Source organism: Dictyostelium purpureum, assembly GCF_000190715.1.
Source record: "Dictyostelium purpureum unplaced genomic scaffold DICPUscaffold_84, whole genome shotgun sequence".
NCBI lineage: Eukaryota > Evosea > Eumycetozoa > Dictyosteliales > Dictyosteliaceae > Dictyostelium > Dictyostelium purpureum.
In genome coordinates, this window is record NW_003519421.1 from 1 (window position 1) to 18503 (window position 18503).

General features: G+C 22.5%; 7 protein-coding genes across 7 annotated transcripts; 6 read left to right on the forward strand and 1 right to left on the reverse strand.

Annotated features, from left to right (window-relative positions):
• Window positions 1-102: 102 nt before the first annotated feature.
• Window positions 103-691, forward strand: DICPUDRAFT_150974 (uncharacterized protein; the record flags this gene model as incomplete). The annotated part of the gene is made up of 3 exons (XM_003286894.1): window positions 103-200; window positions 240-326; window positions 430-691. Coding segments are annotated over 3 exons (447 nt in total), but the record flags the coding sequence as incomplete, so codon positions are not given.
• Window positions 692-1209: 518 nt separating this feature from the next.
• On the reverse strand, window positions 1210-2922 carry DICPUDRAFT_77811 (uncharacterized protein; the record flags this gene model as incomplete). Its single annotated transcript, XM_003286913.1, has 1 exon — window positions 1210-2922. The coding sequence occupies one exon, from the start codon at window positions 2920-2922 to the stop codon at window positions 1210-1212; it is 1713 nt and encodes a 570-aa protein (XP_003286961.1).
• Window positions 2923-6621: 3699 nt separating this feature from the next.
• On the forward strand, window positions 6622-8743 carry DICPUDRAFT_31694 (uncharacterized protein; the record flags this gene model as incomplete). The annotated part of the gene is made up of 2 exons (XM_003286895.1): window positions 6622-6814; window positions 6903-8743. The coding sequence occupies 2 exons, from the start codon at window positions 6622-6624 to the stop codon at window positions 8741-8743; spliced, it is 2034 nt and encodes a 677-aa protein (XP_003286943.1).
• A 724-nt stretch (window positions 8744-9467) lies between these two features.
• On the forward strand, window positions 9468-10778 carry DICPUDRAFT_150977 (uncharacterized protein; the record flags this gene model as incomplete). Its single annotated transcript, XM_003286896.1, has 1 exon — window positions 9468-10778. One exon carries the CDS (start codon window positions 9468-9470, stop codon window positions 10776-10778), a length of 1311 nt encoding a protein of 436 aa, XP_003286944.1.
• A 674-nt stretch (window positions 10779-11452) lies between these two features.
• On the forward strand, window positions 11453-13421 carry DICPUDRAFT_47068 (uncharacterized protein; the record flags this gene model as incomplete). The annotated part of the gene is made up of 3 exons (XM_003286897.1): window positions 11453-11900; window positions 12010-12144; window positions 12240-13421. Coding segments are annotated over exons 1-3 (1614 nt in total), but the record flags the coding sequence as incomplete, so codon positions are not given.
• Window positions 13422-14037: 616 nt separating this feature from the next.
• Window positions 14038-14926, forward strand: DICPUDRAFT_94290 (uncharacterized protein; the record flags this gene model as incomplete). Its single annotated transcript, XM_003286898.1, has 1 exon — window positions 14038-14926. A coding segment is annotated over one exon (792 nt), but the record flags the coding sequence as incomplete, so codon positions are not given.
• A 2174-nt stretch (window positions 14927-17100) lies between these two features.
• DICPUDRAFT_150979 (uncharacterized protein) lies at window positions 17101-17434 on the forward strand (the record flags this gene model as incomplete). Its single annotated transcript, XM_003286899.1, has 2 exons — window positions 17101-17113; window positions 17229-17434. The coding sequence occupies 2 exons, from the start codon at window positions 17101-17103 to the stop codon at window positions 17432-17434; spliced, it is 219 nt and encodes a 72-aa protein (XP_003286947.1).
• Window positions 17435-18503: the final 1069 nt, after the last annotated feature.

The following is an 18503-nucleotide window of genomic DNA, read 5'->3' on the forward strand; positions in this document are numbered from 1 at the left end:
AATAATGGTTAATTAATATTTAAAATAATTTTTTTTTTTTTTTTTTGACTTTACAAAATTTCATTTTTACTAATTTCTAATTTTAATTTTTTTTTAATTTAGCAAAATTATGAACTTAGAGAAACTAACTCACAACTTAATTGTGAAATCGAATCTCAAATTTTAAAATTTAATATCCATAAAGAACAAGCAGAAGAAAAGTGAGAGAATGCTTTTGAAAATTTATCTGAAATCAAAAGAGTTACAACAAAGCAAATTAAAACATTAGGCGCAAAGTTAAATGAATCTGAATCAACATTAGCTCTCAAATATAAACAATGCGAAGAGTTAATGTTCCTCAAATAGTTCAAGCTGTTACTCAAGTGACAATGATTCATCTGGTAGCTCAGATGTCTAATCAAGTGATAGTTCAAATGACTCTAATAATAGTTCAACAAATAAATGGTCAGGTTCTTGTTCCTCAAATAGTTCAAGCTGTTACTCAAGTGACAATGATTCATCTGGCAGCTCAGTTGTCTCATCAAGTAATGGTTCAAATGAATATGTTGATAGTTCAACAAATAAATGGTCAGGTTCTTGTTCCTTAGATAGTTTAGGCTCTTACTCAAGCTTAAATAGTGACAATGATTCATCTGGTAGCTCAATTGGCTCATCATATCAATCATTTTTTGATAACTTTGACAGTTCTTAAATAAAGGCTAACAAGGCTCTGCTTTCTAAGATGACAACTCCTGGGCTACATTCTACATCAAACTTATCCATATCAACAAATTCGAAATATTAAACTTAATAAATTATTAATAAATTAATTAAATTTATTAATAATCTTAATAAAAAAATTTTAAATAAACAATATTTTATTTTATAAAAAAAAAAATTATTTTATATAAAAAATTATTTATTTATTTGTATGTCTATTTTTATTTATTTTTTTTGTTTTTAGACACTATCAACTTCCTTTTTCAATAAATGATGAGGCAAACAATAGTATATTCTTGATTACTATTTCTTTTCTCTTTCTAGTTTAAAAATTCTGTTTCTAATTCTTTTAAATAAATTGAATTTTTAATTTAAACTATACAGTCCCAAGATATATAAATTCATTGATAACCATTTACATTTAATAAAAAAATATTTATCTCTTATTGTTATTATTAATATTGCACAAAAAATATAAAATTTTATATTAAAATTAATTTTTTTTTTGAATTATAGGTATCTCTTTATTAAATGTATTAATGATTCTGGTATTGGGAGTGTACAGGATGTAGGTAATGATATTTGAGTAACAGATTGGGGAATATTATCTGGGTCCAGAGGTTGAGAAAATCCATAACTAATGTCTAATTTAGTGAGGGATTCTGGTAATACACCTACTTGAAGAGGGTGGGAATAGTGATCGGGTAGTTTTAAATCTACAACTGAATTGGGTATAAGACCGACTTGAAGGGGGTGGGAATATTGATTGGGTAGCTCTAAATCTACTACTGAATTGGGTATAAGACCGACTTGAAGAGGTTGGAAATGGTTATCTGGGAAAATTAATTTTTTTACTGATGGTGGTATTGAATTAGTTTGAAATCGAATTGGATTTGAAATATAGCTAATATTCGATTCGAAATGAAGCGTTGTAATTGATGATGGTAAATCATTTTCCAATAATTCATTTGAATGGTTTGATATGACTAAATGTTGTAAAGTATTTGGGAATAAATGTTTACCAAGATTACAATTATATGATCTTAGCAATAAAGTTCCCACATTTGGTGGTATTACTTGTGGTTGTAATGGGTGGTTATATGAATCTAAATCGAGTTTAGTTATTGATGGTGGGAGTACATTTGGTTTTATAATTTGATTAAATTTATCCAAAAATAATGACTTTATTGAGGATGGAAATGTTTTGATCGATATCTCTAGATTAAATTTACGTAAATAGAGTTTTTTTAAAGAATGTAGTGTTGATAGAGAGTTGTATAATGGGTGATTAAAGTGGTTCATATGTAGTTTAGTGATTGATTTTGGAAGTGCACCGTCTGATAGTGGGTGGTTATATGGTCCTATAATGAGAGAAGTTATTGATGGTGGAAGAACATTTGGTTTTATAGCTTTATTAAAATTAAAGAAAAATAATGTTTTGATTGAGGGTGGAAATGTTTCGATTGATATCTTTTGATTATAATTTTGTAAATTGAGTATTTTTAATGAATGTAGTGTTGATAGATAGTTGTATAATGGGTGATTAAAGTGGTTCATACGCAGTTCAGTGATTGATTCTGGAAGTACTCCGTCTGATAGTGGGTGGTTAAAATGATTTAAATCTAAAACTTTTAATTCAGGGGGAAGAATATTTGGTTGGAGAGGTTTATTGTAAGAGTAAAGATTTAGATATTTACATGTTATAGGTAAGTCACCAGCTTTTAAGGGTTGATTAAAGGAGGATAGGTCTAAATGTACAATTGAACCAAATGAACCAGGTATAATTGCTCTATTGAATTCAAAATGATTAAATATTGTTAATGATTTTGGGAAAGTTCCAATATGTATATCTTGATCAAGTTGCATTGATAAACTGGTAAGTGATGGTGGTAATGTATTTCGTGTGATTGCTTGATAGCTATCGAGTTTTAATTTAGCTGTTCCATAGGGTATTACATGATCATGTGGTTCTAATGGTCCATCAACATCAATTATAATTTCTGTTGCATATCTTCTATGTGGATGATATCTAAGTTGATCCATTGATTTGTCAATACGTATTACTATATTTTCATTATATAACCTGTGATGTCTTTGTATTTCGTTTAATAGATACTTGTTTCTCCACACCGAAAAAAATAATATTTCATTTTTATTAATATTATCTATGTGATTAAAGTTATTGTTGTTATTATTACTATCTATTCTTTCATTATTATTCATTTTAATATTTATAGGTTGATCGAAAATTTTGCTTTAATTTTTTTTTAAATTAACAAGGGGGCGTTTAGGTGCATTTTTTTAAAAATATAAATTTTTTTTTTTTTATTTATAAATTTTTGTTAAAAATAAAAAAAACCAAAAAAAAAAAAAAATTTTGATTATCCATTTTCATTTATTGCTTTTTTATTGTCTTTTTGTTATATTTAAGAAAAGTCTAGTACAGGGTTAATATTGTGGGTAGTTTAGTTTTTGAGTACCAGATTGTGGAATAGTCGCTGGGTCTAGAGGTTGAGCAGGGTGATCAAAGTAGTTAGATTAGTGATTGATTCTGGAAGTACAACATCTGAATGTGGGTGGTTAAAGAATATTAAATATAATCTTTTTTAAGAGATAGAAGAATATTTGGTTGTAGCGGTTGATTCTGAAAGTATAATTGAATGTACTGATACTTACCTAGTATTTTGGCTTTTATAAATTCATTATTACAATCAAATGGTACACAGACTTCTATAATAGTAGCAAGGTGTTAAACATGATCATTTGACTCAATGTCTGGTTAGTTAGCATTGGATTGAGAGTTTTTGAAACATGAATTACGAATAATCTCACTATTGATAATCGTTTTGTTATCTTTTGATAGTGAATGATTAATGTGTGGATCTGATTTGTTTTTTATTATTTGGTATTTCATATCGCTTGATCAATGATTAATTAATAAAAAATTTAGGAGAATTTTATATTGTTTATAAATTATTAAAAAGAAAAAAATTCTTCTAAAATCATTAATTTTTTTTATTTATTTAAAAATAGTTATTTATATTTATTTTTTACTATATTTCATTTAAGTGGTTTTAATTGTACTCTTTAATTATTTTTTAAATTTGTTATTGAAACCATTGCTATTTTTTTTTATTTTTTTTTATTTTTTAATTTTTAAAATTTAATAAAAATTGGAGGTATCAATAAATACATAATTTAAAATTATTAAAAAAATGCCTCTTTTTTACCTGTATTAATTTATTTTTATAAATAGAATCACAAATAATCATTTCGAATATAATTTTGTATTTTACTCATTTATAGTTTAAAAAAATTTGTAAGTATAATTAAATAAAATGTTAACAATGGCACATTTTTTCTCAAAAGTTTTTTTTTAAATGGTGTTGTTGTTTTGTACCAATAGAGAATTTTCAAATCAAATAATATTTTTGATTAAAAGAATTAAACCCTATATAAAAAAAAGTAAAAATTAAATTAAAAATTTATTTGTACCAATAAAAAATTCAATTAAACAGAATATTTTTTTGAATTTTTATATTTTTTTTTTAATTTTATTTTTAAATTTTGTTGTTTTTTTCTTTTTTTTTTTCTTTTTCTTTTTCTTTTTTTTTCTTTTTTTTTCATTTATTATATTATATTTTTTATTTATTATATGTTATATTTTTATCAAATATTTTTTATTTTTCTTTTTTAATAATTAAAGTTTACATACACCACAAAATATTTTTCATTTATCTTATCACTATTTGTATTATTTGTTTTTTCTTTTTCTTTTTCTTTTTCTTTTTTTTATTTATTATATTATATTCGAAATGATAATAAAATAAAAATTATAAAAATAATAAAAATAATTAAAAAAAATAAAATATGATATAATAATATAATTAATCTCAACAATAAAATTAATATCTATAATAATAAATAATTAAATAATGGTTAATTAATATTTAAAATAATTTTTTGATTTTTAAAATTTTATATTTATTTTTTTATGTTGAAATTGATAGCTGGGAATATTGGGTTACTAACAATTGTGAAAAAATAATTTCCCCAACAGAGTTTTATTGTTTTCTGATTAATCACCCGCACCTTCTGTATCAACTTTGAGTTTCGTGAAAAAATAAAAATAACCATTGCAGAATGCAATTTTTGTTCATCATTTCGGAAATCCTATAGAAAATAAATTTATATATATAATGTTAATATATTTCCCTTTTATTTCTAGTATAAAATGGGTAAGCTTTAATGAAATAGTAGCTCAAAATTGAATGCATTTATTATCATTCAAAAAAAAAATTTTAAATTTTTAATTTTTTTTAAAATTTTGAAATTTTATTTCATTTTTTATTTTTTTATAAAAAATATTGTAAAATGTAACGATTAAAAAAATCTTGATATTTTTATAAAAAACTTCTTTGATTGTAATTTTTTTTTGTTGAAATATAAAAAAAAAAAAAAAAAAAATTTTTAAATTTCGTAAATAGAAAATCAATATGTTATTACTAATAATAATATTTCTTTTAAAATTATTTATTAATTTTTCACTTCAGTATTCAGAAACAGAAAGTAAATAATCTAATAGAAATAATAAAATATATATAATAATATTTATTCTTTATTTTTAGGTGAATGTTTTACCAAATTATTAACAAAGCTAGGTAACGGCCCTGCACCATTAGATTTTTGCCAAGATAGACCTTATTTTGAATGCGATGTAGATTTTAATATAATTACAATGAATTTTTCTACACGTGACCAGATAACAAATGAAGAAATACAGAATACCGATGTAAAATGTATAGGACCTAATCTTAAAACAATGATAACCTCCAAATGGAATATGGCTGATAACTTTTTTGATTTTGCAACAGAGTCTTTAGATCAAATGTAATTATAAAATAAATAAAAATAAATAAAATAACAATATTAATAATAATAAATAATAATAATAGAGAAATGAATTCACCACTATCAATAAGTTTCAAATACCCAATTAATTCAAAGAAATTCATGACAACTTTAGGAAAAAGAATTGAAGAACCTCTGTCTCTATCTCATTTTAAAATACCCTTAAAAGATACTTTTAACATTGTTCCGGATCCATTAATGTCAAACAATATAAATTATGGATTATATATAAATAATGATTTAGAAAACACTCAAAGCAATTTTTTTTATCCTAAAAAACTTTCTTTTGTATCAAGAAATATCCCCTCAATGGAAAATTTTAGATCCAATGGTGGATTAATTGTTTATTATTTAACAAGTGATTTCGATTATAACTCTCTCAAAAATTTATCAACCCATAATAATATAGGAGAGGTTATTTTAATAGGTTTACCAGGTGTATCTTATCCAATGGTTCCATTTTCAATGTTGCTAGGTTCAAAAGATCCATTTTATGAGAATTTGTTCCCTAGTATGTAAGTATATAAAACTAAATATTATAATTTTTAATAATGGCAACTAATTAATATTTCTTGCACCATTAAAGTTCTATTATCTATGATATTCCAACACCAAATGAATTTATTGAATTTACAGGAAACTCTTTATTTAAAAAAGTGTAAGTTTATTTTATATAAATAGGAAACTTATTTTATAAAAATTCTAATTTTATTTATGATAATTAATAGACAATTTTCCAAAACTCATAATTTCCTTGTTAATGGTGAATTTCCATTTTCAAAACTTCCAAATGGTCTTTTTAAATTGTATTTATAATTTTTATTGTGATTACTAATATAAAAGAATAAACGTTAATAATAACCAACTTTCAGTTCATATTATATAGGGCCATTAAAAAAAGTTCCAAACTATAAAATATTTGATAATACAGATATTTCTCAATTAAATTTTGGGTATAACCAAATTGTTAGTGATTTATCCAAATGGGATGGTTCAAAAAACAATGTAACAATGATAGATTTAAGCTCCAATTCAATAACTGGAACAATAGATGAATCCTATTGCTCTGTATTTTTAATTATAAAAAACAATTCAATGACAGGTAAAATTCCAGAATGTTTTACATGCCATTTTGGCAATACAGGTTTCAAATCAAATTTTGGTGATAATTTTTTTGAAAACTTCAACACAATAGGAGAATGCAGTAAGTAAATAAAACATTTTATTTAAATTAAAAAATAATAATTATTATTAATATTTATATATTTCATTTTATTAAAAATTTAAAATAGAAACTATTCCAAAATTAAAATATTTAAACCAAACTTTTTGGAAAAGAAACAAAATAGTAACAGAGCCAGTATTATTATTAATGGGTCAAAATATTGGATATTTTGAAAAAAATTTTGACTCGGATATTCAATTTGATTATGTGTCAAAAGCAAATTCAAAAATTATTTCATATGGTCCTTATACTCCAAATAGAACTATTCATGATATTACTATCAAGAGTACTGGTAAAAAATTTACATTAACTCCAGATCCATATCCACCATTATTATTAAATATAACATCAAGTAATCATATTTTATTATTCTATGGTTTATATTATTCATATGATGTCACTGAAATAATCATTGTAATTGGTGATAAATCTTGCAATGTAACCGATTCAACATTTTATCAGATTACATGTACTTTAGAAACATATCCAAATCAACTGAATAATGTATCAGGTTCAATCAAAGTAGATCAATTACAAACAACATTTAATTTAAATTTAGATAATAACAATGGAATCGAAGTTTTCAACAACTATACATCATGTCCAGACAACTGCGAATCATATAATGGTAATATATGCAACTATAATACTGGTATTTGTGAATGTCCTGCTGAAGACTGGACTGGTGAAAATTGTTTTACTGCAATACATTATGTATCATCAATTACACCTGCATACGAAGATGGAGGATTAGTTACAATGAATGGATGGTTCGGAGATATTCATCAAGATTTGAATATAACAATCGGTGATCAAGAATGTAAAATAGTTTTCATATCATCAAACACAATAACATGCAACATTGGAGTAGGAACAGGTAAAAAAGATGTAACCGTAAATCAAAATGGAATCACATGGAAATCACACAACTTTTTTGTATACCGATCAAAACAACAAACATGTTTAAACAACTGTATTGATACTAACCATGGTATTTGTAATACATCAAATGGTATTTGCGAATGTAAATCAGGATGGATTGGGTTCGATTGTAGTTCACCTTCAAATAACAATAACAATGGTAATACCAACAGTACAGTTAATCCAGATGGTTCAACAACAATTAATAACGATCAGATAGCATACAATATATTAATCACATCATTATTAGAACTCGATATCAACAGTGGTACAGTTAAACAATATCCACTTCAAAACAATTGGAATATTACATCTAACGATAAAAACGGATCAAATATAACTTTCACACAAATATTAAACGAAACTGAATGTAAAATCGTATTATCCATTCAAGAAATAGAAAATGATATTCATTATTCATTCGCAGGTTTAGATTTCAAATTAGATAAAGGTTCAATTAAAGTATCAGTATCAATTCACAATTACAAGTATCAAAGTCCACTCAATACATTACAATTACAAATGATCTCAAATGTATTAGATACAACATCTAACGATTGCAACAGTAAATCAGCATCAACATCAACATCAATATTGGATAATCAAACATTAAACTATATATCGATCAATAAAGACAACAAGATTCTATATGGCAGATTTATAAACAGAGCAATATCAGACGGACACACAACATTAATCACCACATCATTAATATCGAGTCAAAATGAATCAGTAACCATTGGTATTAACATTCCACATTGCAGAACATCATGCTATATCGATCCTGACTTTTCAGTAATGGTTAGTCCTGATTTCAAATCAAACTGTAACAACAAACCCAAAAAATATGTAATTCCAGTAGCTGTCGTTGTAAGCTGTGTTGGTGTAGCTGCTATTGTTTCGATCACATATTTAGTTTATAAAAGAAAACAAAAGAAAAGTTTTGAAAAGAAACTTGTTAATTTAAATAATTTAAATAACAAATAAAATAACTATTATAATAGTTTTTAAAACAAAAGAAATATCATCATTGAATAAAATAATAGGAAGATCTTAATTTTTCTAAATTTTATATTTATAAATTTAAAAATATTTATAAATTTAAAAATTTTATTTAATTTAATTTCTTATTAGCACATTCCTCGAAATTTTTATAAATATTTATACATAATTATTTATATATTTTAATAAAAAAAAAAAATAAAAAAAAAATTGTTTTTTAATTTTTTCAAAAAAAATTAAACAATTCATTTTTATATTTATTTTATTTTTTTTTTTAATATTTATTTTAAAATTCAATCTTTACTCAATCTTTCATCACTGATTATAGCTTAAAAAAATTTAGAAATTTTATTACTATTATATAGGTCCAATTTGAAATCATAATTTAATCACACAAACATATATTGCATTGTATTGTATATTATAATATTGCATTATAATACATTGTATTATATTGTGTTATTGAATTGTATTGTATTGTATTATATATTATATTGTATATTGTAAATAAAATTGTATTTTCGAAATATTTTCATAATGTTTGAACTTGACCCCATTCCCACATTTTTTATTTATTTACAAATAATAATTAAATAATTTTTATTTTATTTTTTTTTAATTTAAACAATAAAAAATACATTGTAAATAATAATTTTTATTTTATTTTAATTTTAATTTTTATTTTTGTTATAATTTTTTTAATTATAAAATGGATATACCAAAATTTATTGGTTATTATATAGATACAAATACTAACCATTATAATACATTTGGACAGATTAATGGCGAATGGAAAGATGGTGTTAGATATTATATAGATGTTAATAAAAAGGTTACTTTGGAGGAAAATTACTTGGCAGAGGCAAGGAGTAATAGTACTGGCGACGAACTATATGAACCAATTGGATCAAGAGTAGAAAAAAGGTTAATTAATATGGTAGTTTTTGGTAGTTTCTCAATTTCAAAAACAAATGCTACAACCGTACCAAACGAATATGGTATTTTATTATCGGGTGGTATTAAAATATCATTGGAACCAAAAGAAGGTGATGTTCAATCCAAAACATTTTACGAAAATTATAATGACATTAGAAATAAATTCAATCAAAATAATACAATTGTAGTGGGTTCTTTGTTTAGTGAAAATTCATATTTCGAACTACCAGGTTTAGATCCAGAATCATTAAGAGTTTTAAATGAAAATCCAACAGTGTTTATACAAAATTATTGTAAGGAAACCAATGATGATTATACAAGCTTTAAAAAATTCATTTCAAAAATAGGTTCTCTATTTAATATCTTATCATGGTCCATTGAGGGAAAGTTAATTTCAGCACCTGGTATAGTTTTAATAATTTCAAAGGCATATTATGATATTAATCAAGTAAGAGCAAATAATGGGAAGCCAAAATTAGAGTTCTTTTTAAATTTACCATGCGATCTTGATGGAATAAACCCAGTCTTTACAAACCAGTGGGAAAGAAATTTTATTCAAATGTTCATGGACACCTCTTATCAAAAACCCATGTTTCTAGGCTTCCTTACCCAAGCATTTAACCCAGTACTTTTTCAAAAAGCTTTTGATGAAAACAATGTTTTAGAATCAGTTGTCAATGCACCGTTTTCCGATGGTATCCACCAAAATTATACCGGTAAATCAAGTGATGTTGTTAAATCTTTGCTTGGTTCTAGTGATATGGATTTCATTAAATCTAGATCGTTTTTAATTCCATATATAAATCATTATGAACCCAGTAATGCTGCCCTAAAAAAAGAAATCTCAACAATGATAAATGAAGGCTTTATAAAAGAGTTATCAATGCTATTGGTTTTAAAAGGTTTAAATGGTATTATTCTCTTTCAAGATCGAGGAGATAATCAAGATAGCTTATGTATTTCTCACCAAAGAATAAATCCAGCAACAATTAAATATGATGAATCTATATCTTTAATAAACTCAATAGAAAATCAAGAAAAAACAAAATTGTTTTTAAATACATTAAATAATAATAATAAATAATTTAAAAAACATTAAATAATAAGAGTAATAATAACAGTATATTTAATTTTTAATGACAATTTTTAAATATGTAACCCTATCCATATGGATAGTTGTGTAGTTTTTTTTATAAAAAAATAAAAATAAGAATAATCGATTTTTTTTTATTTTTTTTGTTGTTATTAAAAATAGATATAAACATTATTCAAACAGTTTATACAATGGGGGAATTTAAATAATTTATATAGGAAATAGTGTGGTGGTAGATGTTTTTTTATATAAAAATAGAGTGAGAATGTGTGTGAAGGGTTAATTTTTTTTTAAATTTATAAAAATATATAAATATTTTCATGAGAGTTGACCTACACAGTTATTTCGTTTACACAATACTATCGTTATAGTATTTGATTTTTTGTTGTATGTTTTATATATAGCCATCTATTTTTATCCGCCAATCTATAAGTTTGGTATAACAGATTATGAAAATTCTATTAATGGAAATAAAAAAAATCATTTTTTTTGTAGATTGATTTTAACCCCCCAAATTCAAATAATTTAAAAAAAAACAAAAAAAAAATAAAAAAAATATATTATTATTATGAAAATATTAATTTAAATTTATTTAATTCATATTTTTCCTTTTATATTAATTCTCTTTTTTTATTTGTTATTTTTTTTTAATAAATTTTTTTTTTCTATATATGTTAATAACCAACTCATAGTTTAAAATTTTCCACTAAAATAGTAATTTTTTTTATTAAATTATTTTATTTATTTCTTATTATAAAAATATAGCTATATCTATAAAAAATATTTTGCTATCACTTTTTAAATAAAATAAAAAAATGATAAATGATATTTTATCAATCGAAAAGTCACCAAATGACTCCAATATTTACAAATATATAAAACTAGAGAATGAATTGGAACTGGTCTTGATCTCAAATCCAAACTCTAATCAATACTCTGCACTAACGTTATCAGTGGGTGTAGGTTCTTTTTTTGATCCATCCGATGTTTTAGGTTTATCACATTTAGTAGAAAGAAGTATATTACTGTCTAATGAAAAGAATCCAGATTCAAATGATGATTTTTCAACTTTTATTCAATTAAATGGAGGTTTTCTAAATTCAGTAACATATGGTACATATATAATTTATTTTTATTTTATTTTTTTTTTTTTAAAATTTTAATTTTAATTTTTAAATTTCAAATTTTTTTTTAAAATTTTTTTATTTTATAACTGTCACAGAGGATAGAACATCATTTTACTATAAAATCGATTCATTGTGTCTTGAAGAGTCTATAGAAAAGTTTTCAAATTATTTAATTGCACCAATCTTTAATAAAGATCTACTCGAAAGAGAAATTAATATAATCGAATCAGGTAATTATAATTTTATAACTATTTATGTAATTTGCAAATAGTAATAATTAAAAACATAGTTACTAATAATATTTTTTAAATAATTTTAATAATAGAATTCAATTCGATCTTTGATGAAAATAAAAAGAATTTGGTTTTATTGAAGGGTATCTTTGAAAATGATCACCCCTATGGTCAATTTAATAATGGAAATAATAAAACTCTAAGATTAGAAGATATTAGAAATAGATGTATGGAGTTTTTCGAAAAGCATTATTCTTCCAACGTCATGAAACTATGTGTATATGGCAAACAGTCAATTGAAAAACTTGAAGAAATGTGCAAGAAAAGTTTCGGCCTCATAAAGAATAAAAAGATTTATTCAACACCCTTACCCAAGTTTGTTTTAAAAAACCCAATTAAATTTGAAATCGCATCAAATATTCAAGATAAACACATTTTAAAAATCATATGGCCAATTAATGATGAATCATTATCCTTTAAAGGAAAAGTTAGAAGCAACTCAAATTCAATTATAAACCATTATTTGGGCCATGAAGCTAAAGGTTCTTTGTCTGCTGCTCTGGATAACCTAGGTTACAGTTACCGTTTATATTCTTTTGCGCAGAGCTATGCAATCAAGGATATCAACATTATGGGCCTAGAGATTCATTTAACAAAGTGTGGCTTTGACAATATTGACCATGTGATGTTTTTGGTAAATCAAACTATTAGAGAATTTAATGCCAACCAAATGGTTAAAACTGAATTAAGAACATTGGATATTGAATGGAAATACTTAAATAACGATTCGTCAATAGATCTAACAAGGGTAGTTTCAAATAATCTTTTCTATGTAGAAAGCCATGTCCAAGTTTTAAAATACCCAAAGTACATGTTTGAAAAAGAAAACCCAAGTGAAATTAACAAGATACTAAGCTTTATGGTCCCATCAAATATGATTGTAATGGTGTCATCAAATGAATTTAAAGGAAAAACAAATTCTGAAAATGATATCTACAAAATTCAATATAGCTCCCAAGTAATCGAAGATAGTTTAATAAAGAAATGGAAATTTGATTATCAAAGATCTGTCGATATTGTTTTACCCAAACCAAATCCATATCTACCAAATGATATTGAAATTAAAACAAAAACATCATCAAAGCCACATGAAATTTACAACTTTAATGGCATTAAGATTGACTGGGGTTCAGAATCCAGTTTAAACTCACCATATCTAAATATTATAGTCAAGTTTGATTGCCCAACCAAAGGAAACGAGCAATATAAAAATGATGTCTTGTTTTATATTTTAAAGAAATGCCTAAAGAAATGCCTTTATCAAGATATTCTTTACTATATGGTCCTTTTAAAATACTATATCAAGATGAAGGATTTAACTCTGTTTACATATGGGTTCAGCGATAAATTGTTAGTTGCCATTGAAGAAATTTTCAAATTCTTTTATTCGTTCGACATTAGCGAGATTAAATTTAAAAAGATTAAAGAGAAAATAGAAAAGAACTATGAATCCAAACTTTACAAAGATCCATCACTATCAAGTAAACAGGAAATTTTTTCTTATATTAAAATGAACTCTTCATTAATTCAAGATAGAATGGAATTCTTCAAGAATGTAACTAGGGACTCATTTATAAAAGAGATTAAAAGCTTCTTTAAAAAAGTCAACTATAAAATCTTTATGTTTGGTAATATCAAAAAAGAAGAGGCAACATTATTTGGTAAAAGATTAAACACCATTGTAAATAGAATATCAACTCCAATCAAAAACGAGATCAACAATGAAATCTATAGTTTACCACGGGGCCATGAGTTTCATATTAAGAAAAATAGCAAAGATTCAAATTTAAATAGTTTTTATACCGATATTTTATGGCAGATCGATGAAAAGATTTCAAAGAAAATAATCTCTATTACACACATTTTGGCACTGCTATTAAACAATCGTCTTTACCACGAATTAAGAACCATTCAACAGTTTGCCCACCACATTGAATGCGCACCCATTAAACTTAATAATAGACTTTACATTAGCCTTTTCATACAATCCAATGTAAAAACCCCAGATTTTATTATTGAATATGTAAAAAATTATCTTTCAAGTCAATTTACATATTATTTTTTAAATGGGTTTAATAATGACTACTTTAAATCAACACATAAGATATTAAACTTTTTAAATGGTAATCAAGAACAACAGCAGCAACAAAAACAGCAACAGCAACAACAAAATCAAACTGCATTTAACCCAAACTACCAAGTACAAAGTGGTGTACCCCAACAACAATCTCACCAAAAACAACCACCCCATTACAATAACAACACCTATTATCAACAACATGAACAATACAATGGTAGAATAAATCAAAATCAAAACCAAATCGCTTTGAACTATTGGGATAATTTTAATGTTTTTGGGTGTTATCAATATAATGAAAAGATATCAAAAACCATTAAAAAACTAAACTTTAATCAAATTAAAAAAGTTTATCTAAAATATATTTATCCACCCAGCAAAGATACTTGTTTATTTGTATATCAACAATACCCCAAATCAATTTTATTGGATAGCTTTTACAACCCAAACACTAGTATAAACAATAACAATAATGAAAAGATAAAATTAATAACAAATGATTATAATTCTTTTAAACTATCATTTATCCAATCAGCAAATAGTTAAAAAAAATAAATTAAATTAAAAAAAAAAAAAAAAAAAAAAAAAAGATTTATAATATATAATTTTTTGAGATAAATAAAATTATTTATTTTTAAAATGATAAGTGTATTTTATTTTATTTTTTATTTTTATATTTTATATTTTATTTTTAATTTTTATTTAAAAAAAAAAAATTTTATAGATCTATATCCCAAAATAAAATTTTAACACAGGCAATCAAACACAATGTATAATTTGTATTTAAAAATAAACAATAATAATATTGTCATTTAAAATAATACAAATTATAACCCTTAATTTTAACCCTATAATTTATACCTATAATAAAAAAAAATGATAAAAAAAATATTAAAATAATATTGAAGGATGTATTAAAAATAATGTACAAACCTTTTTTTTCTAAATACACTCTATACTACCATTTTTAATTTCATATATATTAAATAATTTAAAGAAAGTTAGTAATATTAATAATAGTTTCTATAATTTTTGATTATTATTTAATAATCATGATTTAAATAGGTAAATAGATTTATAAAAAAAATAAAATAAAAAGATATATAAATAAGGAATATGCTATATTTAAATATTGTGTGATAAGAGGGTTTGGATATTATTATTACTGTTATAATTAAGTGTTTATAAAAGTGTTATGGATGAAAAATAATATGTTATGATTTAATATTATTATTATTAATACAAAATGTTTTAAAACACTCTATTTTTTTTTTTCTATTTTTTTTTATTTTTTTTTATTTTTTTTATTTTCAAAATTATAATAAAATTTGATATAAATGGTTTTTTTCTTTATATATTAAAATTAAATTGGTATATAAAAATATATAGATGCAAAATAAATCGACACTTATCTTATCATCATAATATTGTTAAAATTATAAATGTGGATATAGTTTGAGGTGGGAATTAAATCTGTTATGAGTACAATGAGTTTTCTAATTTTTACTAATTATATACTTATATATACAAGTTTATAAGTATTGATCTGAAGGTTATTTGTGGAACACCAAAAAAGGGGTTTAAACTTTAAAATAAATATATTTTAAAAAAAACCAAACAAATTTTACAAATATCAAAATATTTCTTCAATTTTTAACAATCAATTTAAATTGATATTATTTTTATTTTATAAATTAAATTAAAAAATAATCATAAAAAAGAGATAGAACTATTTTTATTTTTTTTATTCTTATTTTATTATATTTTTATTATCCTCTTTTTTATTATTATAATTAAAAATTAAATAAAATTAAATAAAATAAAATAAAATAAATTATTTTTTGTATGTTTGTGTAATGCAAGATATTTTATAGTTATATTTGTTATTACTATAAATTCATATACACAAAAAAGTAAATTTATTTATTTTTATTTATTTTTATTTATTTTTTATTTCAAGTTATTTGTTGTTGTCTTTCTTTTTTTTTATAGTTAAAAAAAAAAATATTAATTTTTTGTATATAACTTTATTGTTGGTTGCTTTTTATCATTATCATTTTATATATAATTATTATTATTATTTTTATTATTATTTTTATTATTATTATTATTATTATTATTATTATTATTATTATTATTATTGTTATATTTACTTTCATTATTTTTTGCAATTGTTGGAATTAAAGATATATAAACAATACCATTATTGAAACGAACCCTTTAAAAAATCAAAAACTCAAAACAATCTTGATTTTTTATTATTTTCATTATAAAATCCCTTTTTATTGTTTTAAAAACATTATTTAAACTGAAAACAAAGAAAGGAAAAAAAACCACAATTTTCCAAATAAAAACACACAAATATTAATACTAATAAAAATAAATAATTACAATAAAAATAATTTTAACAAATAATATTAATTATTAAAAAACACACCACCTCACAAAAAAACAAAAACACACACATTCAAAAAAAACATAATAATTAACACTCACCAAGTCACTCACTCAGACACTTACCAAACACACACCATTAAAACACCCACACACAGTATTCATAATTTAAAAACAATATTAATAATTTAAATTATAATTATAAAACATTTATTTGTTGTAAAATATTTAAATAAAAATAAAAAAATAAAATAAAAAAAAAAAAAAAGGAAAAAAAAAAAAAAATAAAACCTTTTTTTTCAATTCAATAGTAATTATTTATTTATTTATTTATTTAAAAGTTGTATAAACCTAATATAAACTCACAAAAAGTAAAAAAACATAAAACTTTTTTTTTCAAATTATCAATTTTTTTCAAAGAAATGACAATCATAAGTAAATATCTTTTTTATATTTTTAAAAAAAAAATCAAAAAATCAAAAAACAACCATCCGATATTAATTTTATTTTAAATCTTTATAAATTTAAATTTTATTTTTATTATTAATAGATAATATTTCCGCTCTTAATGGTTCAAATTGTAATCCAAATTCAAAACCAATCATTGACAATAACTCTACTCAATCAAATATTCAAGATGTAAATAATAATAGTAATAAAAAATACGATGCTTGTACCCAACCTCAAAATCAATTATATGGTCAAGTAATTGTCCCAGATCGTAAAGATCTCCCATATGATTGTACAATATGTTAATATATATACATAATAATAATAATAATAATAATAATAATATAATATAAATAATAATTCAAAAACTCCATTTACAGTAATTAAAAATAATTGAAAAACACACAATACATGCCCTGCGCTCCCAAAAAAAAAAAAACAAAAAAAGGAAAAAAAAAAAAAAAAAAAAAAAAAATTCTATTTTAAAAAAAAAAAATCAACAATAGAAAATATAATTTAATTAAGATTAAATGATATATTTTTTATAAAAAAAATAATTTTAAAATATTATGGAATAAAATATATTTCCCTCATCATTATATTAAAAACTTTAATTTTTTTTTTCAAAAACCATTGGTATATTACTTTTATTTCAACAAAAAACAAGATATATGACACAACATATCAATAAAATTGAACACTTATAATTTAAATATCCCATCAAAAAATTATATGCAGATTTTTTTTTAGATATATATTTTATTTATTATTATAAAAACAAATCAAGATTAGTAAATAAACAAAAAATTGTAGTCTTTAAAATAAAAAATTTTAAAATCTATTTAACTAACACCCCCTTTCCTATTATTTAACTTTTTTTATAATTAGGGTGTGGTTTCAAACACACCTTATAAAATATTACTTTTTTTATTTTAAAAATATTTCCCTTATTAAAATTATAATAACACACACTCACATGAACCCCTCTCACTCTTATTTTTTATGTTAAAAAAAACTCAACAGCTCACGTTTCTTTTAACATATAAAGTTTTAAGTTTTATACCACCAACACCCACAAAAAACAACACTACCACCACTCCCTACAAAAACAACAAAAAAAACTATTTTATTTTTTACATCCATCCTTCTCGTTAAGGAATATCATTTTATTTTATTCTTTTTTCAATAGAATTTGTAGTTGAAGATTTTTTATATTAGAAACAATTTTAATGATAAATATTTAATTTAAATTCTATAAATTAATATTCACCCCTTAAATTATGTTTTTCTCTTGTAATACATTTGTTATTTGTTTTTTATATGAATTTACACAAAATGGAGGTTGTTGTAAATACAACTTACAAAAATCTTTTAT